The sequence below is a fragment of the Neomonachus schauinslandi genome, chromosome 1 (genome assembly GCF_002201575.2).
Source record: "Neomonachus schauinslandi chromosome 1, ASM220157v2, whole genome shotgun sequence".
NCBI lineage: Eukaryota > Metazoa > Chordata > Mammalia > Carnivora > Phocidae > Neomonachus > Neomonachus schauinslandi.
The window spans coordinates 78,593,120-78,617,583 of record NC_058403.1 but is presented as its reverse complement, the minus strand read 5'-3'; the positions used below and the strand labels follow the sequence as shown (position 1 = coordinate 78,617,583).

At 45.2% G+C, this 24,464-nt stretch overlaps 1 protein-coding gene and 1 long non-coding RNA gene across 3 annotated transcripts; one reads left to right on the top strand and one right to left on the bottom strand.

Annotated features, from left to right (window-relative positions):
- The first annotated feature begins 693 nt into the window (after window positions 1–693).
- On the top strand, window positions 694–8,055 carry AHSG (alpha 2-HS glycoprotein). 2 transcript variants are annotated; one of them, XM_021692353.1, is made up of 7 exons: window positions 694–1,131; window positions 2,132–2,242; window positions 2,609–2,693; window positions 3,061–3,224; window positions 4,512–4,613; window positions 5,982–6,065; window positions 6,705–8,055. In XM_021692353.1, exons 1-7 carry the CDS (start codon window positions 919–921, stop codon window positions 7,023–7,025), a joined length of 1,080 nt encoding a protein of 359 aa, XP_021548028.1. In that variant the 5' UTR covers window positions 694–918; the 3' UTR covers window positions 7,026–8,055. The 2 variants fall into 2 exon arrangements, with proteins under 2 accessions (XP_021548028.1, XP_021548027.1); XM_021692352.1 differs by having other exon boundaries at window positions 6,690–8,055.
- A 9,363-nt stretch (window positions 8,056–17,418) lies between these two features.
- LOC110582706 lies at window positions 17,419–19,858 on the bottom strand. Its single transcript, XR_002480461.1, has 3 exons — window positions 19,826–19,858; window positions 18,311–18,728; window positions 17,419–17,814 (listed from the first exon to the last, which is right to left on the bottom strand). It is a non-coding gene; the product is annotated as an uncharacterized LOC110582706 (long non-coding RNA).
- Between the last annotated feature and the right edge of the window lie 4,606 nt (window positions 19,859–24,464).

The following is a 24,464-nucleotide window of genomic DNA, read 5'->3' as shown; positions in this document are numbered from 1 at the left end:
GAGTGGCTGTTAGACCAGGGCGCCCCTCTGCTGCACTGGGGGGGGGGGCACTGACCACACCCAGGTTGGTGCCCATCTGCGCAGGGCCCTGGCAGCGTGGTCTGAGGGAGCAAAGCAGCCCACCCAACCCTGCCTCGGGAAACTCCTCCTCTCACCCCTGTTCCACACTTCAGGCAGAAATCACTCCCTTCCTTCCTTCTTTTCTCCAAGGCTCTCACCCAAGATCTTAGCATCTCCAGTAGCTCTTCCTGCTCGCTCTAGACCATCTGTATCTTTGCTACATCTGCGGGCCTTGTTTTCCCTCCAGGAGGAGATCATTCTTTCTTTCTTTCTTTTAAAAATTTTTTTTTCATTATATTCAATTAGCCATCATATAGTACACCGTAAGTTTTTGTTGTAGTGTCCAGGAATTCATTAGTTGCGTGTAACACCCAGTGCTCATTCTTTCTGACATTAGAGGATTTTATCAAATTGCTGCCTATCCCCACTTTCCCCTCACAGACCCCATGGCAGGCCCTGATCCCAGCAAGGGACACTCCACGAGCATGACAGGGCTGGCTGTGCAGGCCCCTCCTCACCTTGGTGCACAGCTCACCCCCTCCATGTTCCAAGCCGACTTTGGAGCATCTCCCTACCCTCCCCACCTCTGCCTGCCCCCAGCAGCATTGACTTTGGCAGATTTCTGGGGGACCAGTGATGTCCTAACCTGTTTGCCTTTCCAGAGCTGATGTTTGCAGGGGTTTACTTGGAACCGGAACAGAAGTCATCCCACGTCCTTATGCAACTCCTCCAGCAGGCTCCGACAGATAAATAAAGCCCTCGGCCCTCCACCGGCCTACTTTTTGGAGCAGAGCACCTGGGTTGGTTCCTGAAGCTTCCAGCCATCCACTCAGCTGTTAGGGCCTCTCCGGAGCAGCCATGAGGTCCCTCGCCCTGCTCCTTTGCCTCGCTCAGCTCTGGGGCTGCCATTCTGTCCCAGTGGGGCCAACTCTGGCTTATAACGAACCGAACTGTGATGACCCGGAAACAGAGCAAGCAGCGCTGGCGGCCGTGGACTACATCAATAGCCACGTGCTTCGAGGCTACAAGCACATCTTGAACCAGATTGACAAAGTCAGGCTGTGGCCTCGGGTAAGTGACCCTGCTGTGTCTGAGCCCAAAGAAGCTGCGTGTGGAGCTCCACTGGGTGCCTCAAAGATCACATCTGCTAGCACGAGGAACCTGCAGAGGGGCAAACTCTCTGGTTTCTTCCCAGGAGCAAGGGAGGGAGCGGGGGTGGGGAGGAGCAGGGGTTGGTGGGGCAGGGAACAAAGAGGAGACATTCTGGGTTGTAGTCAAGGGTCTCAGGAGGGGGCTGGACAGGGGGTGAGGAGGTGTGTGAGACAATAAAAGCCCTCAAATGATATTTTGAACAACTACAAGGATTTCCCAAGCTCCCCTATCTCTGCCTTCACTGTTACTCCTTCCCAACTCTACTAGTGACTTACAGTTTCAACTCAGAGGGAGGCTCGCTCTGCCCCCTCATCCCCAGCAGGGGGCAGTAGAGAGCAGCAACTTCGCATCCAGGCATCTACAAGCCCAAAGACAAAAGCCAAGGACAACTTTTCCTTTGGGAAGGAAAAGAAAATGGGGAAGGAGGGAAAGGAGACGATGAGAGGGAAGGCGGAAAGAAGTAGAGGGAGGGGTGGAAAAGACGAAGAAACACTAAGATATAATCCTATGCCACCCTACTTTGCCACTTGATTGAAAAAAGTCCAAAGCTGATTTTTGCAAAGCACTGCTTGAAGGGTGAAATTTTAAAAATTAAGTATCAATGCTCATTTTTAGCTTCCAAATAGAGCTCAGAGTGATGACTGTGGTTCCATCGACCTGCCCAAGCCCATGGCCCTTTCTTCCTTGCAAACACCATCTAAGAGCTTGCCCAGCCAACAGGAGAAGACCTGAGAAGCCCTGGCCATTGTCCTGTCCACAGGCCAGGGCAGAGCTGGGGGGAGGTGCTGACTAACAGGAATGACTTTTCCCTCACCTCTCCGACAGGGCTAACTTCAAGCCCAATGGGGGCTCACACTTTGGTCCGCTCAACGGGATCAGAGGAATAGGCTGCTCACCGCTTCATTCTGTGTCTCCACAGCGGCCAATGGGAGAGGTGTTTGAGCTTGAAATAGACACGCTGGAAACCACCTGCCACGTACTGGACCCCACCCCCCTGGTCAACTGCACCGTGAGGCCCGTGGTGGAGCATGTGAGTGCCCCTCCTAGGGTGACTGCAGGTGGTGCCCCAGCCAGTTCCCCGGTGGTTCTGCAAATTGAAGGCCCATTTTACCCAGCTTCCCAGGCTCTCTTCATGGCTAGCCAGCGTGCAGTTGCTAAAATGACCATTTAATGCTTCCTGCCCTGGGGCGGATTTTTACAACAGCTCAACTTTCTTGTAGCCCTTTCTGAAACCAGAGAGCATCATGTTTGAATATCACTCAGTCGAGGTGATTTCATGAGGCTCATCTTTGACATCATGTCTGAGGGACCACCCCACCCCCCACCCCCGGACTCCCAGTGAGAAATGAAAGGCCAGCTCCCCTCCCCAGCCCTCACTGTGGGTTTATTTCTCCAGGCTGTGGAAGGGGACTGTGATTTCCGGGTGCTGAAACAGGATGGCCAGTTTTCCGTGTTGTTTGCCAAATGCGATTCCAGTCCAGGTAGAGATAATGATGATTATTCTTATTTTTACCTTGTGGAGAGAGTGAGGAAGGGACCTGAATTGCTTTCAGTGTAAGCAGTTTTAGCCACTTTGTTGGTGAGGAAAAGAAGGAGCCCAATTTCCTGGGATCTGGAATCGTAAAACTTTGTTTAAGGAGTTGTTGTCCTTGGCGGTGAAAATTCCCCTTGACGAGAGGGGCTCCTGCAGAAACGCCAGCAGGACAGGAGCCACCTGAAGGCTGAGTAAGAAGCAGAGAAAGCAGCTGAAGCCATCTGGAGCATGTCCTAGGCCTTTCAAAATAAGCTAGAGCCGGGGCGAATGCCCTGGAGAATTCCAACCCATACTGGTTTCTTCTCGGTGCGTAGACTCAGCCGAGGACGTGCACAAGGTGTGCCCAGACTGCCCCCTGCTGGCCCCGCTTAACGACACCAAGGTAGTGCACGCCGTGGATGTTGCGCTGACCGCCTTCAACGCTCAGAGTAATGGTTCCTATTTTCAGCTGGTGGAAGTCTCTCGGGCTCAACTTGTGGTAAGACTGAGACCTTTGGACAGGCCTTTGGGCAGTCTGGCGGCACTGAGGGAATGTAGGTGGTAAAACAGCGGTGAGGGACAGAGCAGGGGCAGGGGCAGGGGCAGCGACAGGAAGGCAAGGCTGGTGGTAGGAGAAAAGGGAAAGATGGGGTCCTTAGGGGTATGAGCGGTATGAGGACACCGAGTGTCACGAGGATCCAGAGAGGACCTTCAGCACCTCACCCATGGGGAGTCACCCTAACATAAAACAGCCAGCCGCTGCCTGTCCCAGGTTCCTCAGCTCTGGTTACCACCAGGGCTTGCTGGGCAGCAGGTGCGAGTTCCGGCATTATCCAGAAGCACGCGCTGTAAGTTCACGGGTTTGCACGTGTTTGTCACCCATCACCACTGGTCGTCAGCACTCTCATAACTGATACTTATAAAGGCGTGAACCTACTTACACAGATAGGCATATAGATGGCAGGATCCTAAAGTGCCTTTTGAATCACCGAAACAAAAATTTAATTGTATAGTGGAGTATTGAGCACATTTGATTGCAACAGAATTCTAATATTTAAGAAAACTGGTCTTCTGGATACCAGCCATGGCATACTTGGAAATGCATTCTACATATAGGTGGTGATTCTGATGAACCAGAACATGTGATTCTCAGAAACCCCCACCCCAGACGATACCACCAAATAACAGATATTTTATTGTTGTAAGCATCCAAATGCTACAAGAAAGAAAAGCACAAGTGTCTTCTCTACTTTTCTTTAGATTTTTCACTGGATCCTGCTCTCTATGATAGGATAGGTGGGAGAGGTGTTAATCTCTTCACTTTCCCACCCCATCTTAGAGTAACCTGAATCTTAGGGCTCCAAGTGCAGCCCCAAGAGGGAAGGCTGTGAATCACTATATTGTACACCTGAAACTAACATTATACTCTATGTTAAATAACTGGAATTTTAAAACAATTTTTTTTAAAAAGAGGAAAGGCCAAGGGAGGGGAGGGCCCTGGGCTCCCACTCAGGTCAGTTAAGGTGGGCATTCTGGAAACTCATCTCTGCCCTGAATGATGGGCAGTGGCTACCTTTACCTCCTTCACCTCTGTATACAAGCCCTTCAGAACACAGAGCCCCAATAACTGACCTGTCGTGGCCACGGGGGCCATGTTTGCTGGCCACTCAGTGTGTTCTCGGCGAGCGTGCAACCCCAGTGCCCTTGCTCCTCCCCTCCAGCCTCTCCTTCCTGCCTTTTCGTGAAGTCGTGTTGCCTCCTAAGCATTTTCCTTTATCCTCCTCAGCCTCTTCCACCTTCTACGTATGTGGAGTTTGCCGTGGCTGCCACGGACTGCGCTGCTCAAGAGACCACCGATCCAGCCAAGTGCAACCTGCTGGCAGAGAAGGTGAGCGGGCCACGCCGTGCGGACGGCAAAACCAGCAGTAGAACAGAGCGTCCTCACATCGAGTTAGTATCTTGGGGCCTCAGAGAGAACAGTTAAAAATGCCCACTCCCCGTGGGGCTGGGTTATGCCAGGCCTTCCTCCGTGGTGTCACCTCCCCGCTGAAGAGCTGTCACCAAGTCATCGCCCCACTGAAGGCCCCTGGGGTTCAGAGAAAGACAGAGGCTGTTTCCTAACTGGGCCAAGTCATACCCGGCTTCCAGGAGTGCGTTGTAGATTTTCTAGATACACCACTAAGATGAAATCTTTGAAGTCCTTGATGCCGTAATGTCCACTTCTAGGAATCTAGCCTAAAGAGATCATCAGAGATGTTTGACAAAATCTATCTAATGAGATGATTGATCATGGATTCAAAATGGCCCAAAAGAGACCCGAGTGTCCAACAGGAGGGCATCATTGAATACAATATGGTACATCAATAAATAGAAAATTATACAGACCCTAAAAATTAGGTTTTGAGAGAATAATGAGTGATATAAGAAAATGTTATCGGGCGCCTGGGTGGCTCAGTCGTTAAGCGTCTGCCTTCGGCTCAGGTCATGATCCCAGGGTCCTGGGATCGAGCCCCACATCGGGCTCCCTGCTCTGCGGGAAGCCTGCTTCTCCCTCCCCCACTCCCCCTGCTTATGTTCCCTCTCTCGCTGTGTCTCTCTCTGTCAAATAAATAAATAAAATCTTTAAAAAAAAAAGAAAATGTTATCATATTATAGTGAGTGAAAAACACAGGGTACAAAATGGTATAGTCACAATGATCCCAATTTTTAAATGATTTTTAATATGTTTAAAAATAAAAAAGAAATACATGTATGTTGACAAAAGTTTTCCTGGGTCACCACAATTTCTGGGATGATGGGTGATCTCTTTTTTTTTTTTAAGATTTATTTATTTATTTATTTATTTGAGAGAGAGAGAGAGCATGAGCAGGAGGGGCAGTGGGGAGGGAAAGGGAGAGAATCTCAAGCAGACTCTGCACTGAGCATGGAGCCCAATGAGGGGCTCTATCCCATGACCCTGAGATCACAACCTGAGCCGAAAGCAAGAGTCGGACACTTAACTGACTGCGCCACCCAGGCGCCCCTTATGGGTGATCTCTTACAATCTCAAAGCATACCTGGATTTTCTGCCTTCTATTTAGAATTACATATTGTATATCTTCGATAAGCAGAAACTGGAAACTTTTAGGGGAAAATTTTTTTTTAAGGAGTTAAGAATTGAAGGTTTTTTTCCTTCAACCTGGAGGATCAGCGAAACTGGGGGAGAAAATCCACTTCTTAAAACCAGTTCAAATAACTCTTCTCTTTCTGCGTGCAGCAATATGGCTTCTGTAAGGCTACACTCACGGAGAAGTTTGGTGGAGAAGATGTGGCCGTGACCTGCACCGTGTTCCAACCACAGGTAAGGGCATCATGGGTATACTGGCCCTCATCCTCAGAATACAATGATCCTTTAACATATATGCAATGTTAGTAAGGACAGGGCATTTGGGCCCTGTCCTTGTGAGCCCCACAATCTTAAATAGCTCTGGGTATATGGAATTGTCAACGAATGAAAGGATACTTCCACCATGCCTTCCCCTCCAGCAAACTAGTGACTGCGGGACAGGGCCAATGCTCGTGTGAGGTTAACAAGTCCATCTTTCCATTCACAGGGGGTGGGGGTGGTACTCTGAGTTGCACAGGTGGCCAGATCTGCCTGGCTGCCCCCCGTGGCTGCAGGTGTAGGTGACAAGCAGGTGACGCTGCTGGTAGAAGCTATAAAGCGGGGTGCTTTTGCTCGTGGGATATATGTATAAGTCCACCAAGCCCAAGACAATTGGTGAGAAAGGGGCTACCACAGGCCAGTTACCCCTTCCTTCTGGCTCTGATGACAATCCTTTGCACCTAGGTAGTTCTTTTTGGTCAGATTCCTTGCCAATAAAAATTATTACTGGGAGAGAATTGGGTGGGGTTCACCCAGAAGCATGAGTGGCCTTGCTTGTGAGCAGAGAGGTAGCTAACCTGGACGTGGTCCTCTCTCCAGTCTTTGCTCCCGCAGCCCCAACCAGACAGCCCCGATGCGGTGAACCCCACCCCCGTGGAAGACCCAGCGATGCCTGCACCTTCCCTGGCTGACCTGCCGGCAGCCGACCTGGTGGTGGGACCCATGGTGGTGGCAGTTCCCGAGGCGCTTCTGCCAGGGCACCGCACACACTATGACCTGCGCCATGCCTTCATGGGGGTGGCCTCTGTGGAGTCCACCTCAGGAGAAGCATTCCATGTGGGCAAGGCCCCCAAGGTGGTGCAGCCTGGTATTGTTGTTGGTCCTGGTCCAGTGGTCCGTCCTTGCCCAGGGAGAATCAGATATTACAAGGTGTAGATGTAGGTCAGAGATGAGAAGGTTTGGCCCAGGAACATAGATAGCCACCATTTTCTCCAAGTCTGGGTATGGGAGGGGGTCTTGTTTGCCTTCAAAGCAGGTGCTACACACGTCTAGATTAATATCAAGTCTTCAATCCCAACTTCTCTTCATTCTTCAGGGGATGGAAGCAGAGGGGCAATGTTAGGTCTCACGGAAGGTATAAGGCTGGCAACTTGATGGTCATTGTTTTGATGCTAAGTCACCACCATCGTGTTCTCTGCCTTCTTTGACCTCAAAAAAACAACTGGAACTGGGACTTTGAGGGGTGCTCTTGCCAACCTCATATTTTCTTGTTAATAAAAGCGACTGAAGGACCTTCCTTAGTAAAGAAGGTTCTAAGCTGAAATGTGGTTATGATTATTGCTTATTCCCTCCAAGCTCACATGTGACCTACCTTCAAAATAACCATATCACAAATGTCCCTAGGCAAAATCTAAGTGAAAATAGAAATAAAACGGAACAAAAATCAGCAGTATTACTATACACAGGGAAAAAAAATGAGACCAGGACCTGCTCACAAGCCATAGAATGAGCCCATTTCCTTATGAGAAAAATCATTGTTTTCATTTCATGAGGGTCAGAAAATACTGTTAAAGGAGGACAGAGTGCCTGAACTTTGTACAAACCAACCAGTGGTTTTTCCCAATGTCCAGGTAAGGGGGGATTAAAATTGGTAATTAACACAGGAGCCTCACTTTAATTATACCTCTTCATTATTTATGTTTAAAATAACTGTTGATTATACTGTATACACTTCATTTCATAACAGAGGATTGGTCTTTCTAGCCAATCCATTTTAACACCTTAAGTTAAAGCTCTGGTTTATAGTATGAATAGAGGAGGGATACTCGTATAGTATAGAATGGTAACTGGACAATTTCACTGTTTTGCCTCCTAGCATTAAGTTGTTCTGAGCAATGTAAAGGATAGGCCCTTTCAGACAGAATTTTAAAGAAGTGAGACTAACAACCAGTTGAGTGGGTTCACTTGAACCAAAGAGACCGGATCAAGTGTTGATACCTTATTACTGTTTCCTAGAGATTTTGCCAATATTCCAGTAACCAGAAGGTAGGAAAACCACTACGTATTTCAGAAGCCAGGGAAGATGAGGAAGGTATGGTTGGCTGGGCTAAATGCTGCAGAAAGAGCAATGAGAATAGGACCAAGAAAAATCCATGGGTTAGCTGACTGATTTGGAGGTCATGGCAGATGTAGTTTCACTGGGAGGATGAGTGTAAAGGCTACTTGCAGGGGATCAACTGGTTGTAGATGATGAGGAAATGGAGAGACTCATGCGTTCTCTTTCACGCAGTTTGATGGTGAATGGTGCGAGAGATAAGATGGAATCCAAAAGGATAACTGGGTCGAGGGAAGATTTCCTTTTCTGGAAAGAGGATTTTTAAGCATATTTAGGGCAAAAGATGAGAAGAGATGGAAGAAGAAAGAGAGAGGAGATAATGGGGCAGGATGCTGGGAGAGAGAATTTGGTAGAGACCTGGGAACGGGAGGGTTTGAGCACCTCTGGTTCTTCCTTAAGGGAACTTGAAAGAAGACCCTGAAAAGGCAACTTTCACCCGGTACTAAAAGAGACTCATGTGCTTTCCACCCTTGCTACACACAGGAGTTGCCGTGAGGGGACACATGGAGTATTAGTGCCAGTGTTCGAGGGCAGGTGGTAGATACCCGACCCAACATAAGTAAAAGGGGAATGTTACTGCTCTGTGAATTTGGGAATTCAAATGGACGAGTCCTGCCTAAGGCGCAGCAGGATCCAGGAGTTCAAAGGATACCGTCTCTCCCCGGCCTCCATCTCTCAGCAAGGCCTGCCTTCAGTCTTAGCCAGGATGGCCACTGGCAGCCTCACACCTACATCAGCATCGGTGCCTAAGCCTGAAGGAAGAGAGAAGGGCCAATCCAGAAGAACCAAAGGAGAAGCTATTCCAGGGGACTAACAGGCACAAAGGCCTAGAGGCAGGAGATAGGTTGACGTGGCCAAGGATGAGAAAGGAAGCTGGACCGAAGCACGTAAGAGGAGAAGGAGGAGGGTTCTAGAAGGTGAGGTTAAAGAAGTAGATGGGGCCAGGTCATGAACAGCTTTGCCAACCTTGGAAGGAACTGGGGTGTTATTCTCAGTAAAATGGGAAACCACTAAAGGTTGTAAGTGACATAATCTGATTTACATTAAATGATCACCCAGCTTCCGTGGATCTCAACCTGGGGATGGGTGAGGTGGGGCTGAGCAGTATCACCTTTCCCCAGAGGGATGTTTGAAAGTCAGTGGAGGCGCTCACTTGGGGGGCTACTGGACAGAGGCCAAGGATGCTACGCACTCTGAAATGGACAGGTCAGCCCCAGTAATGAAGCCCCAACAATGAATAATGATTAGCTAATGCCCCAAATCTCAATGGTATTCATTTGTTTTTTGTTGTAGGGAAAATGGGTTGTAGCTGGGATAAGAAGAGGACTAGAGCTTTCTAGGGGAGAGAGGAGTGTGTACCTTAGGGTAAGGTGGTGGGCAGGAGATGTGGTGAAGCCAGGATATAATTTTCAGGTAGATATCCTAGGAGCTCCTGACAGGTTTGATATAGGGGTGAGACAGAGGGAAGTGAAAGATAACTCCTGGATTTATGACTTTGCAGACTGGGTAGATGGTGGTGCCATTCACGGAGGCAGAGGGCACTGGATCATTTCATTTGAGTTACCTCACCTTCTCTCCTCTCTGTCTTGAAATTGTGCAGTTGATTTTTCTTTTCTTTTTTTTAAAAAGATTTATTTATTTATTGTAGAGAGAGTGCATGCACTCAAGTGGGGAAGGGGTAGAGGGAGAGAAAGAGAGACAGAATCTCAAGCAGACTCCCCCCTGAGCCCTGAGTGCAGAACCTGATGTGGGACTCCATCCCAGGACAGTGATAACGTGACCTAAGTCGAAATCAAGAGTTGGCCGCTTAACTGACTGAGCCCCCCAGGCGCCCCTGCAGTTGATTTTTCTATGTCAGGCTTACCCATGCCTTGATCTCATGCCTCTCAAGGAAGCAGTGAATCCAACAGACCTGACTGACCTGGGCCAAGCTGCTTTACCTCTCACGTCTCATTGCCCTCATTCTACAACCAGGTGTGGGCAGCAGCCTGGCAGGGCGACAGCGAGGATTCAATGAGATGCTAGAAGTATATGCTTGGAACTTTCTTGACACGTGCTAGGTTCTCAGGAAGTATCCTCCCTCTCTGCTTCCTGTCCTCTGATTTTGGTGGCTTCAGAAGACTGTGTTCTTGACCTTCTCTTAAATGTGTACTCTCTCCTTAGCAAGTCTCATGATTTAAACTCTCAGTCTTGCACAGATAACATCCATCTTTACAGCTCCAGTTTGGGTCTCTTTTTTGAATTCCAACATTGCATTTCCAAATGTCTCTAGGATTTCCTCACTTGAATTTACCTAGAACAATTTCCTATATGATTTATTTTATCTAAGAGATACATACCTGAAGACTCAACATTATTCAAAATGTGCATATCCTAGAAAATTGTCTTCACAAGAATAAACATAAGTTAGAGAGGATGAATTATGGAGCTGTTAAGTCTCCTGCTATTATAGCACATTTTTTGCATTAATACTACTCTATATTTTCTAAGCATCTTCTTTAATGTTTTTCAGACTGCTCTCTCCTAAATAAATATCATTGCATGTGTCTCACTTACTTGCCATCTTAGTGGCTTTTTAATCACATCTAACTCATGTTCCAAGGTTATTGAATTTCAGGTGTATTTTTCAGTACTTGTAACACCACCATGAATTAACAATGTTTGATGAATGTCAGGATGATACTAATATTTGCAACTATGATAACATCGAACATTAGAATAATGGAATAGCGGTCATCAAAATCACTCATCAAAATTTTGCTGCTCATGAAAAAAAAGTGTGATCCCCATGATACTGACAAAGGGTGCTGGGTATTTCCCTTCCATGGGACAGTCATACAGCAATGTCATAAATAAGGCTTACAATGTACTTACTTAAAAAATACTCAATCTTTGGCTAATTGTATCTTTAAAAAAAATTTTTTTTTTGTGGGGCGCCTGGGTGGCTCAGATGGTTAGGCGTCTGCCTTCGGCTCAGGTCAAGATCCCAGCATCCTGGGATCGAGTCCCGCATCGGGCTCCCTGCTCCTTGGGAGCCTGCTTCTCCCTCTGCCTCTCTCTCTCTCTCTGTCTCTCATGAATAAATAAATAAAATCTTTAAAAAAAAATTTCTTTTTTGAGAGAGAGAGATTGAGCATGCGTGTGCATGAGCTGGGGATAGGGGGTGCGGGGAAGGACAGAGGGAGAGGGAGAGACAGAATCTTAAGCAGGTTCCATGCCCAGCACAGAGCCTGATGCAGGGCTCAATCTCAGGACCCTGAGATCATGACCTGAGCCGAAATCAAGAGTCAGACATTTAACAGACTGAACCACCCAGGTGCCCCAATCTTTGGCTAATTTTTAAAATTGGGGGAATTCAAGTTGTTTCTAATTTTGTGTATAAGGTGAGACTTTATTGCTATTTTAATATCCCACTATTTAAAATGTCACTATCATAAGATATATGTATGTGCAAACCTCAAGTGGTCCATTTGTCTTCCCAACTGACTCCCATCCCTGCATCTTGCCCAGTTTGGTTCATAACACCCAGTCACCCAACAATTAAAATTTTATTCATCACAAAGAAAATTCTATTTTTTTTGTCTTTAAGATTTAAAGCAAGAATATGTAACCTATATAATATAGCACTCTTAACATTGTTTCCCAGTTAATTGCTTTCATAAAATACTGCTGGTGCTAGTGTATACTGTTTCTCCTGCCTCCAGCCCTTTCCCTACCCACCCCCTACCCAGGCCCCCACACCCCCAAGGACCACTAGGAATATGTGAAATACAATGCTGACTTACTAGCATTCTTATCACTATATATATATATAGAGAGAGAGAGAGAGAGAGAGAGAGAGAGAGAGAAAACAAAATGTCCATTCTGTAGGTGATGACTCTAACCCTCCTCTCATGACCTTCCAGAGCTAAGAATGTTCACAATGTTCATCACAGCATTATTTAAAAGAGCAGAAATTGTAAACATCATAAATTTTCTGCAATGATGACTGACTAAATTTTGTTACATCCATTCCATGGACTACTACACAGAAAGTTTAAATCATGTTACAAAAACATAATAATTCATATAGGAAAATATTCATAATATATTTTGAAATCACAAAGCAGGTTTTAAAATTATGATCCTAATTTTGTATATAGGCATATTTATATTTACACACACTCAGGCATGAAAACTACAAGATAACAGAAAGAAAAACACTAAAATATTAATAGTGATTGTATCTAAGTTATGGAATAACGAGTTGTTTTTCTTTATTGTATCCTTTTCTGTATTTTCTAAACTTTCTATAATACTTGGGTATTAATTTTATAGAAAAAGATTTTTATTTTATTTTGTGTGCTTAGAATGGGGGTTAGCAAACTTCTTCTATCAAGCCAGGTCATAAATATTTTAGGCTTTGTGGGTCATATGGTGTCTGTCTCAGCTACTTGACTCTGCTATTGTAGCAAGAAATAGCCATAGACAGTACCTAAACACAGAGGCATGGCTGTGTCCCAATAAAACTTTATTTACAAAGTTAACAGTGAGCTGCATCTGGCCCTCAGGTCGTAGTGTCTTAGAAAAAGAGAAATGGAATTGGGAGGAAAAAAACTCTAGGTGTTCCTAGAGCCAGGGTGATTCCATGTGGAGTTGGGTGCTGCTGGTCTCTAGAGTCAGAGTGGTCAGGTAAGAAAGAAGCTAGACTGTTGCCATGGGGATGATGAATTTGTCTGAACAATAGCAGGGTGAGGGTGGAGGGCAGGAGTGTAAGCAAGAGCTAAAGGCTTTCCAGCAGAGAGAGAGTGACCAGAAGGTCAGAAGATGACAGTGACCGGAAGCAGGAGGCTGAGGCAACTACGTGGCATGACTCTCAAAGAAACAGGGTTTATGCAAGCAGAGAGGCCTAACCATCCTGGAAATAGCACTGGAAATGTTACCAGATGGAAGCATCTCTTCCACAGTTTTTATGGAGCAGCTGTGCCTTCGGTTGAGCCCAGGAATTGACGAGGTTAATAACATAGGTAGCTTTATTTACTAAGGAAAGGGAATTTCAGAAGGCACAGTGGAAAGAAAGATTTGGGCAAAAGAGGGATGCTTGATGGTATATCAGTTGGCAGGAGAGGCCATAGCACAAAGAAGATGACAGTGCCAAGAGGGGACAGACAGCAAAAGGGGTTCTGTTGGGGGCATGTGGGTCCTGCAAGGATCAGTGTGGGGAATGCGTAGGCAGTAGTTTGGTGATGCAGGGGCAGGCCATGGGATGAGTTCACTTCCAGGCCTTCAATACAAGAAACAGCAGCTATCTCTGGTGGATGCAAGGCCTTTTCCTCACTAGGCCACTGCCATGCCCTCCTCCCCCAGTCTCACCTTACCCAAAGTTCATCCATGGCTCTGTAGCCTTTGGTCCTCACTGAGACAAGCCCCAGTGTAACTGGACTGGGCAATAATGTGTTCATCATCTCTACAGCCTCCTCCATTGTATTCCTTTTTGTTTACTTTGCCTCCTCTGGGGGCATTGCCTAGAGGAAGAACTCAATGAGTAAGTAAAAAAAGTCTGACCTCCTAACCAATCTTGCCTCCTTCCAGCAGTCTCATACTGGGCTCCAGGGGCTTATGCACGAAGACCAGGTTGCAGCACTCCCCTGCCAAAGGAGGATTCATATGACCACAGGTCTCCAAAGTAGGGGGTGCAAACCCCCAGGAATGCACAAGATAAATCATTTGCTTGTGGGGGGAAAGGATCAGAAATCGATTTCTCTGGTTTTTAATATTTTACTATATTTATTGGCTGTGTACATTTGGTCATATGACAGTGACTTTTCCTTTTAAACAAACTTTATTTTTTGGAGCAGTTTTAGGGTCACGGCCAAACTGAGCAAAAAGTACAGAGCATACCCATCTGCCTCTGTCCCCACATGGGCACAGCCTTCCCCACTATCAACATCCTTGACTAGAGTATTACATTTGTTGTAATCTATGAACCTAAGTCAACACATTATTTTCACCCCAAGTCCACAGTTCACATTAGGGTTTACTCTTGGTGTCGCACATTCCATAGGCTTGGACGTGTGCATGATGACATGTATCTACCATTATGGTATCACACATACATTTCACTGCCTTGAAAGTCCTCTCTCCCCTCCACCGTCCAGCAACCACTGATCTTTTTACTGTCTCCACAGTTACGCTTTTTCTGCAATGTCATATAGTTGAAATCATACAGTATGTAGCCTTTTCACATTAGCTTTTTTCACTTAACAGTATGCATGTACAATTTCTCCATGTGTTTTCATGGTGTGATAGCTCATTTCCTTTTAGCTCTGAGTAATATTCCATTGTCTGGATGGGCCACGGTTTATCTGTCCATTCACCTGTGGAAGGACATCTTGGTTGCTTCCAAGTGTTGGAAATTATGAATAAAGCTGCTGTAAACATCCATGTACAGGTTTTTGTGTGTATGTTGTTTTTGCTTCATTTGGGTAAATACCAAGGAACATGCCTGCTGGATTGTTTGTATGGTAAGAGTATGTTTAGTTTTGTAAGAAACCACCAAACTGTCTTCCAAAGTGACTGTACCATTTTGCATTCCCACCAGCAAAAATGAGCATTCCTGTTGCTGCACACCCTCACCAGTATTTTGGATTTTGGCATTCTAAAAGGTGTGTGGTGATATCTCATTGTTGTTTTAGTTTGCATTCCCTATTGCCGTATGATGTGAGGCACCTTTTTATATGCTTATTTGCCCATCTGTACATCTTCTTTGTTGAGGCTCAGGTCTTTGCCCTTTTTTATTTTTATTTATTTATTTATATATTTTTAATGATTTATTTATTCATTTTAGGGAAAGAGAGAGCACACGTGCACACACCGAGCAGGAGGAAGAGGGGTAGGGAGAGAGGGAGAGAAGCAGACTTCCCGCTGAGCATGGAGCCCATGCAATGCGGGGCTCCATCTCACAACCCTGAGATCATGACCTGAGCCAAAATCAAGAGTCCAACGTTCATCTGACTGAGCCACCCAGGTGCTCCTGCCATTTTTAAATCAGGTTGTTTATTTTACTCTTGACTTTTAAGAGTTCTCTGAATGTTTTGGATAAAGTCCTTTATTAGATTTATCTTTTGCAAATGTTTTCTCCCAGTCTGTGACTTGCTTTCTCATTTTCTTAAAGGCATCTGTTTTTATTTGTTTTTACTTACAAAGAAAGAAATTAAGCTCTGCTAATATTTAATATATTAATTATTGATATAAACACATATAATAAATAGTCATACATATATCAGGGAAACATATTCTAACATTTTATTACTAATAGGGTGCATGATTAAAAAAATTTAGAAACCCCTAATGCATGGAATAAAGTCTAGATTCCTTACCTGGGCATTCAAGTCCTTACAAAATCGGCTCCCTCACCTTCTATATCCTATTTCCTGTATATACTATGTTCTAACCAAATTCAGCTACTAGATCTCATCTGAATAGACCCTGGGATTTCTTATTCCTGTACCACCTCATGCTACTCCCTGTCTTCTCCCCAACGCCCCCAAACCATATGTCTAAGTGCTATTCCAAGACCCATCTCCAATAGCCTCTTCTTCAAAAAGCCTTCCCTAAGCCCCAGCTTAAAAGCCCCACCCTTTTCTGGACCTATTTTATGGCACAGAGCCCTTTCTATTCTATTTTGTGGCTATTTGTTTGCATGTCTCAGATTGTCTGGTTCATTTTAATTCACCCTCTTATTCTTCAGCCTGCATAGAATGGTGCCTTGTCCTTAGAAAGGCTTAAATAAGAATCTTTGTTGAGATGACACATGGTAAATGACACCACTTCCCTCCCACATCTTGGCTCTCAACGGATTGAGATTCCTAGTTTCCAAATAAAATAAATGTTCCCTGGTGAAAAGTCCCTCCACTTCCCTCCAGTACATCTCCAGAGTTGCCCGTTCTTACCTCCTCTCTTGCTCAAAACAGATGTCTTTCCCCTCTCTCAAGCTACTCTCCCAACCCCACCACCACCTCCCCCACCCCATCCGTGATTACTGTGTCCTTCCTGGAGTCTTTTTTTCTCCTGAATCAGCCTCACCCTTTCCCCTGACCATAAATCCTTTCAGATAATCCCCATCCTAAAAACCCACTCCCCTCTCTCAAGCCACTCCCCTATCCCTCCCCTTCCCTTTACCACCAAACCTCTTTTTTTTTTTTTTTTTTTAAAGATTCTATGTATTTATTTGACAGAGAGATAGAGAGCACAAGTAGGCAGAGTGGCAGGCAGAGGGGGAGGGAGAAGCAGGCTCTCCGCTGAGCAGGGAGCCTGACACGGGGCTTGATCCCAGGACCCGGGGATCATGACCTGAGCCAAAGGCAGACACTTAACCGACTGAGCCACCCAGGCGCCCCTACCACCAAACCTCTTTTTAAAAAATGCTTATTTAGGGGCGCCTGGGTGGCTCAGTTGGTTAAGCGACTGCCTTCGGCTCAGGTCATGATCCTGGAGTCCCTGGATCGAGTCCCTGGATCGAGTCCCTGGATCGAGTCCTGCATCAGGCTCCCTGCTTGGCAGGGAGTCTGCTTCACCCTCTGACCCTATCCCCTCTCATGTGTTCTTTCTCTCTCGTTCTCTCTCTCTCAAATAAATAAAAAAATCTTTAAAAAAATAAAATAAAATAAAAAATGCTTATTTAAATTTTTTAAAAATGTTACATGTTCACTAAAGAGAATTCGGGACATACTGAAAACTGAAAGAATAAAAATAGGGATCTCCTATACATAGTCCTGTATCTCTGACACTGGGACTAGTCACATTTTTCTGTATTGTATTCATGTGACCCCCCTGCCTCCGCCATAGAGATGCTTTATAAACACCATATAATTACCCTGTAGTTTCGATGGTCTATCCAGCTTTGTAATTTAACATTATAGCATAAACATCTTTCTATGTTATAGGACTCACAAACGTCATTTGTGATAACTAGTCAGGATTTCAGCAAACGAACATACCATAGTTTACTTAAACTCTTCTCTCTTGGCCGAAGTTTAGGTGGTTCCCACCTTTTCGCAGTTATAAGTGGCCTGACGATAAATATTATTAGGCATAAAATTTTCCAGTATTTATGAATACCTTCTAAGGGTAGAGTCTTAGAAATAGAGTACTCCAAAATATGAATATTTGAAGGTTATTGGCATTTACTGTCAAATTGCTTTCCAAACAGAGTTTACCAAATTGCACTGCCAAGACACCAGAGTGCCCACTTATGGACCTTCTGCCATCAGTCGCCATGATCTCCCACAAAGCGCTAACTTATATCTGCCTTGGTAAATAAAAGATAATTGATCACATTTCTATCACATCTCAATCCACTATACTTTGGCTGGGGTTCACACCAATATAATGAAATTACTCTGGACAAAGGTGGTCAGTAACCTCCTTATTTGCCAAAACCACGGATGCACTGGTTTGTTTCTCCTTCTTATACGATTTCTTCTCTCCATGAGGCTGTGATATCCCTCCCATTTGGTATGCCTGGTATACCTCCCATGTGGAGTTTGTTCTCTGTCTCCATCTCCTCCAGCCATCTCCAAAGCATCCCAGGGAGTTTCTTCTCCACTCTCCTCACTTTGAATGCTCCTCCTGACAAATTAATCCACAAAGTCAACCGATGGAGTGGTCTTCTTCCATAGTTTCCCTCTTCTGCTCTCTTTCTAATCATCCCTCTCAAATGGGCCCGTACCCTCAGCAAACCTACTCAAATCTTTTCCATTTCTGAAAAAGTCCTTCCTCAATCCTGTATTCCTCTTCCTCATGTATTACTTTTTTCTATTTACAGCCAAGACTTTAAAGATAGTGGTCCTGTCTCAACTTCTTGAAGTCCCATCTTTTTTTTTTCTGCAATTTGGCTTCTACCCCCACCACCCCACTGAAACTTCTATCAGCAATGGTCACCAGGGACCTCCTGGGTACTGAATCCAGTGGACCCATATTTAGCCCTTTTTTTGGTTCAAGCTCTCTAAAGAGGCATCTGACCCTCTGACCACCCCCCTTTCTTTTCTGAATTCAATCTTCCCTCATCCAGAGAATCTGGCTTTCTCCTCTACAGCCTCTCAATCTCAGATTCTTCTTACCTTACCTGCTTTCCCAGAGGGAGCTCACCCACTCCCATGGTGTTAGCCTTCATGTGGTACTGATGATGGTCCTGTTCATCCCCTACAAGCTGCAGTTCCATGTATCCAACACCTCTTACAAATCTCCACTTAGAGATTTGTCAAGCCTCTCCGATTTAACAGTCTTAAATGTGGGTCTCCAGCTCTCCCTAACCCCCATCCCCATCCAAAATCCCTCCACCAAGTCACCTCACCTAAAACCTCTGGGCGCATTTCTGACCCCTCTCTCCTCCTCACTGCCATATTTGATAGGTCACCAAGTCTTGACTTCCTCAATCTTTAATAGATCTCAGATCCATCCCTTCCTCTCTGTATGTATGCACGGTCACTTCTGTCTCTGCAGCAGCGTCACCTCCAATAGGTCTTCTTTGTTCATGATTGTATCTGTCAGGGTTCAACCAGAGGAACGGAATCAGTGGGAGGTATTACAGGGAATGGGCTTATGCAATTATGTCCCCCCCTCCCTTCTTGAGGGGACTGAATAAATAGTCCCTGTAAGACTGTGTTCATATCTGCTACTGGAGCCTGAAGTCCATGGGGCAGGTGTTCAAGAACAGAAGATCAATTGTGAAGTGGGGGGGGGGTGGGAAGCAGGCTAGAGCCCACAGACATGAGCTGGAACCCCATTAGGATGGATGGACATGCAAGTCCATTCTTCTGCCTCTGACCCTGGTGACATGGGTATCCTGAAGAAGCTGGGGCCTTTCATCACTGCTACCTTCAATGATCTTGATGAGAACCAAGTCCTTAAAACCCTTTCACATTAGGAAATGCCTTCATCCAGTAATTCCATTTCTAGGCATTTGTACTAAGAAAATAATTAAGGGTGCGGACAAAGCCTTACCCACAAAAATGTTAACTGTAGCATGTTCATAACAGCAGAAAATTGGAAACACTCTGCATATCCATCAAAGAGAATTGGTTTGGATAACTGAATCCACTGTCAACGGACTACTGTGTAGTAATTAAAAATTAAGTTGTGCAAACGGGTTCATTTATATGTTAAGATGTTCATGATCTATTATTGGACTTTAAAAGCAAGTTACAATATAGTAACTCAGTATGATGTTATCTGTATATAACATGTATATTATATGTGCATAGAAGGAAGTCTAGAAAGATATCCATCAACTACTAACATGCAATGGAATATTGTCATCTTTTTCACTTTCTGTCTTTTTGATTCTTCTGTAATGTGCATGAATTGCTTTGATCATATCCTTTTAATGAGAAAAAAAGTTTAAATAACTTGTAGTGAGTTCTCTAAGCCCTTCACCCAACGCCATTAATAGGCATAAATACTTTTTAACCAAAAAGAAGGAGAAGGAGAAGGAGGAGGAAGAGGAGGAAAAGATTACCAACTATTAAGACTTAAAATTGACAGAGCATGTATCACATGTGATCTCATTGAGTCCTAGACAATATACATGTCCCCATTTTTATTGAAGAGGGAACTGAGTATTGGAGAAAATAAATTGTACCTGTGCCTGAAGTCACAGTTAGTGACAGATTCCATTCAGCAGGCCTACCCAGCTAGAAGTCCTGGGCCTTTCTACTACCCAGCACAGCAGAGGCCTCACTTGGAAGCACCCACCCATGAGGCCAATGCCCGCACCGAGAAGGGTGAAAACAAGTTAGTTCCTGAGGTCATTGTCCTCTGATGTAAGCCCATCGGAAGTCAGGGATCCTTGCATTAATAGAAGTTGGATCAAAGCTATAGGGGTATATATTGGTTTTTCCCTGTAGTTAATGGATTATTAGTCTATCTCTCTGAGTATTTACCCAACCAAATCCATGATGAAGGAGAACAACAAACACTACCCACTCACTGAGGAAAGCACTGCTGTGGAGGGTTTGGGTTCAATCCCTGGCTGGATGCATGGTCTTGGGCAGGTCATCACATTTCTCAGGATTGTGATAGATCATTTCAAAAAAGTGGAGGATGGCCTGTTCAATCTCTAAGGATACTTCAATACTGTGATAAAAAGTATATCACACAACATGTAGGAGGGGCATCTTTTTACAGGTAGGAGGGCAGGAACATTTCCAGTGTCTCAAAGTCCCCAGTTTCACTAAACCTCAGAGAGAGATTTTTCTATTCTTATTTTCTTTGTTTTTTGCGATTGATTTATTTATTAGAGAGAGTGAGCGAGTATGTGCACAAGTGGGGGAGGGGCTTGGGAGAGGGAGAGAGGGAGAGAGAGAGATAAGCAGACTCCCCTCCGAGGGCAGAGCCTGATGAGGGGCTCCATCTCATGGCCTTGAGGTCATGACCTGAGCCGAAACCAAAAGTGGGACACTTAACAGACGGAGCCACCCAGGCGCCCCTCCTATTCATATTTTCAAGATGAGAAAACCAGTTCTTTAAAAAGTTATAGGGACAATTTCTTAAGCTTTTGAGCATCTTCCTGCATAGAACTTCATACTCTTGGGGCTCCTGGGTGGCTCAGTCGGTTAAGCGTCTGCCTTCGGCTCAGGTCATGATCCCGGGATCCTGGGATTGAGCCCCACTTTGGGCTCTCTGCTCAGCAGGGAGCCTTCTTCTCCCTTTCCCTCCACCTGCCGCTCCCCCTGCTTGTGCTCTCTCTTTCTGTCAAATAAATAAATAAAATCTTAAAAAAAAACCTTCATATTTTCTCCCCCCCTTCCTTCTTCTTTTTAAGAATCTGTGATTATGATAACTTCCAAGTTTTCTAGAAAATTAGTGAAGGACAAGTTAACACTTTTGCCAACAGAGTAGCAAAGGGCTGACACATCTTTTATCTCTGATGGTCCCATGGAAGTCTCTGCCCAGCTCAGCTGCACATCCCTTTTGGCCTGGCTCAGGGCATGCAAGACCAAATCTTTAAAGAGACATTCCTCAAAGCTGATTTATTGTTTGTTTATTTTCCAGAAATAAACTCTGAGTGCTGCAGACTATTGTCTCCACCCAGAAATCTCTAACAGCCTCATTTTCTCTGGATGCCTTGAGGACCTGGATCCTGAGAGCTTACATCCAGTCCTGCCAATGGTACTGCTCAGAATCTCCCATGACTTCTCAACTGCGTTGTGAAAGTGAAGGAACTTTAACGAAGTTTTCGAACACTGAAAAGCGGCAAGGTAATGCTCATAATTTAGAAAGAAAGAAAATGACTTCAGAAATTTTGTTCTCTGTTCATGTCCTAATGACTTCAGAAATTTTGTTCTCCGTTCACGTCCTAACTGGAAGATACTGATGCAGTGGGAAAGGGGCAGGAAATGTAAAAAAGTCACCCACTCCCTGCAGATTCAGGGAGAGTTTTCAGTCTTCCCTCCTTCTCGGCTAACCCACCCTTGTATTCTCATCCCTCTTCCTGCTGTCTTCTCCCCTCTCCCACCCACCCTTACCCTTACAGCATCAACAGGAACTGCTCGGTTCAGCAAGTACATGGTCATTACCAGCAACGGGCATAATTGAGGTGTTACATCCTGGAGGACATAACCCTCCTCCTGCCTCCAATGCAGTGCAGACAGGGTTTGCTGCCTTCTCTCCTCTGTGCTCCCACAGCATCGTGTCTGTGTGTGTGTGTGTGTGTGTGTGTGTGTGACAGAGAGAGAGATGGAGACAGAGAGAGACGGAGTGAGAGAGTGAGACAGTCTTCATTAGGTGGGGATTCTGTATTTGCAAGTTTACCTACTCGCTAAATCTCATTTGTAACCCCCAAATTCATACCCCTACTCTTTTCACAGTCATTCCTAGACATGCACACAGTGGTGAACAAGTCAAGTCTCCCAGGGCAGCCTGAGCTCTTGGCTGAAGTCAAACAAAGTGAAGCGCTTCTTGTTTCGGCTCTCATGCTGTATACAAGTGTACTTTTCACCGTCTATTTAGTGCCACGTGTTTCACAGTTTTGTGCTTTTTGTTGATTTTGCTGCATGACATGGCCCCCGAGCATCGTGCCAAAGTGCTGTGTAGCGTTTCTAAGAACAAGAAGGCTGAAAATGCGTGTGTTAGGGAAGGGCCATTCAGGTATGAGTTAGTGTCGGTGAGGATAGTGTTAAAGAACTAACAGTGTGTATTAAATAAGATGTCTTTAAACAGAAACACATAAAATGACGTTATGTATTATTGATCAGTTGATGAAAATGTTGTGACCAGAGGCTTATTGGTCACATACACACACAGGACAATGTATTATATTTTCTCCTTACAAATAGCTCTTCTCCTCCAGGCTCTGTGTGCTTTATGAGTCGGGACTCTGTCTTATTCACATCTCAACCTCCCCTGCTACTTTAGTACCCGGTAAATGTAGGTCCTCGGAAGGAGTTTGATGAATGAAGCACGAATGACCATCTTCTAAAGCTGTTTGAACCACACTGGAAAATCCCCAGTTCATCCAACACTTCCCACAGGCCTGAATCCCCATGTGGGTTGTTCCTCAGTTTTCTCAAGGTGATTAGTGTGGGAGGTGTCAAGATGAAGTCATCTGTAATAACACCGACTGAATAAAACCAACACCAGCTTTATCACTTTAATTTTATTCCCCATGCACTGCCATAACACATATTAATTATAATATGAGAAAGCCTTGCTTCTCTTGGGTTTACTGGCCCTGGGAGAGTAAATACTGCCTATATAGGTAGATGGATAGATAGATGGATCAATAGATAGATCGATAGATAGAGATATGATGGGACGGCATCTTGTAAAGGATGGGTCCATCTTACAAAAGAATGAGTCTTTTTTTTTAGAAAATTACGGAAATGTGTAGAACTCTGACACCCAGTCTATAAAATCCTGACGGAGGTAGTACAAGAATTCTGTCCTTGACTCTTGCCCTAAACTCAGCCCTGGTGGCCTTATCAATCCTTGGGGCTTCCACTATCACCTCCAAGGGGTTATCTTACAGCCCTCCCACTTGGTCGGCAAACAGTGAGCAGCTACTGTCTGGTAAACATCACCCAGATAACCTGTTGCAATATTTAACCCTCTACTTTTTCCAAAATTCAGCTCCTTGTGGCTTTCCTATCTTTTCCTCAAAGCTGTTCTCCCTTCTGGTAGGTCTTTTCCATGGTACTCCTTCCCCACATTCTCCCCAGATCACAACTCTGCAGCCATGCAGACGTTTCTGGCCCTTCTTCTCCCCTGTCCCCCATCAGCTGCCTGCCAAGGCCCCTCACAGAGCCCGCATGTGGAATGAATGAACAAACTAAGGAGATCAGTGACTCAGTCCTGGATTCAAACTGTTGAAACCTTTCCTCCTTGATGGTATCAGGATCTAAAGAGTGTGAGGCAGAGGTGATCGGATCTAATGGTAAGGAGGAAGGCTCAGGGCTGAAGGCTGGGTCAGCACAAGCAGCATTTGGCTTCTCGACCCCGGGCTCCAGAGGTGGTGTGGGATCCCCTGGGTGGTGAGTCCCATTGTAGAAAAATGGATGCGTGCACACATGCAGTGCTGGTGGGAGTGGGAATTGGGCACTTTGGGAATCTATGCGTAATGCTGTTGGAAATGTTGTTTTGAGGTATAAGCAAGGGATAAGACCTTATCTTCCCATTGGGAGAGCACCTGGGTTTCCTGTTATTTGGTGCTCAATCAGCTAGGGTTGCTGGAACAAATCTCACAGACTGAGTGGCTTAAACAGCAGGAATTTATTTCTCACAGTTTTGCATTCTAGACATCCAAGATCAGAATGCCAGCATGGTTGGATTCTTGATGAGGGCTCTCCCTGGCTTGTCACCTCATTGTTGCATCCTCCCATAACTGAGAGAGCGAGAGGGCTCTGGTCTCTTAATCCTTTTAGAAGGGCACTAATCCCATCTTGAGGGCTCCACCCCATGATGTCATCCAAACCCAATCATCTCCACAGTTCCTGCCTCCAGACACCATCACATAGGGGATACCATCTCAGTATATGAATTTTGAAGGGACACACACCATCAGTCCTTAGCATTTGGGCATTCATGGTAAACAATGACATTAATAATTTCCTGCTTCCTAATCATTACTTGGTATTTATATAACTAGAAAATTTTAATTTTTATAGTATTTCTAACTTTTTATTTTGATTATCTTCGAAAGTGCAGAAGAATTACAAAGTACCATATGCCCTTTGTCCAGATTCACCAACTATTGATATTTTGTTACTTTGGTATTTTTTCAT

Coding starts and splice junctions, on each gene's coding strand:
- AHSG (XM_021692352.1), top strand. CDS start 919: ATGAGGTCCCTCGCCCTGCTCCTTTGCCTCGCTCAGCTCTGGGGCTGC. Junction 2,243..2,608: donor TGAGGCCCGTGGTGGAGCAT/GTGAGTGCCCCT, acceptor TTATTTCTCCAG/GCTGTGGAAGGGGACTGTGA. Junction 6,066..6,689: donor GCACCGTGTTCCAACCACAG/GTAAGGGCATCA, acceptor TCCTCTCTCCAG/TCTTTGCTCCCGCAGCCCCA.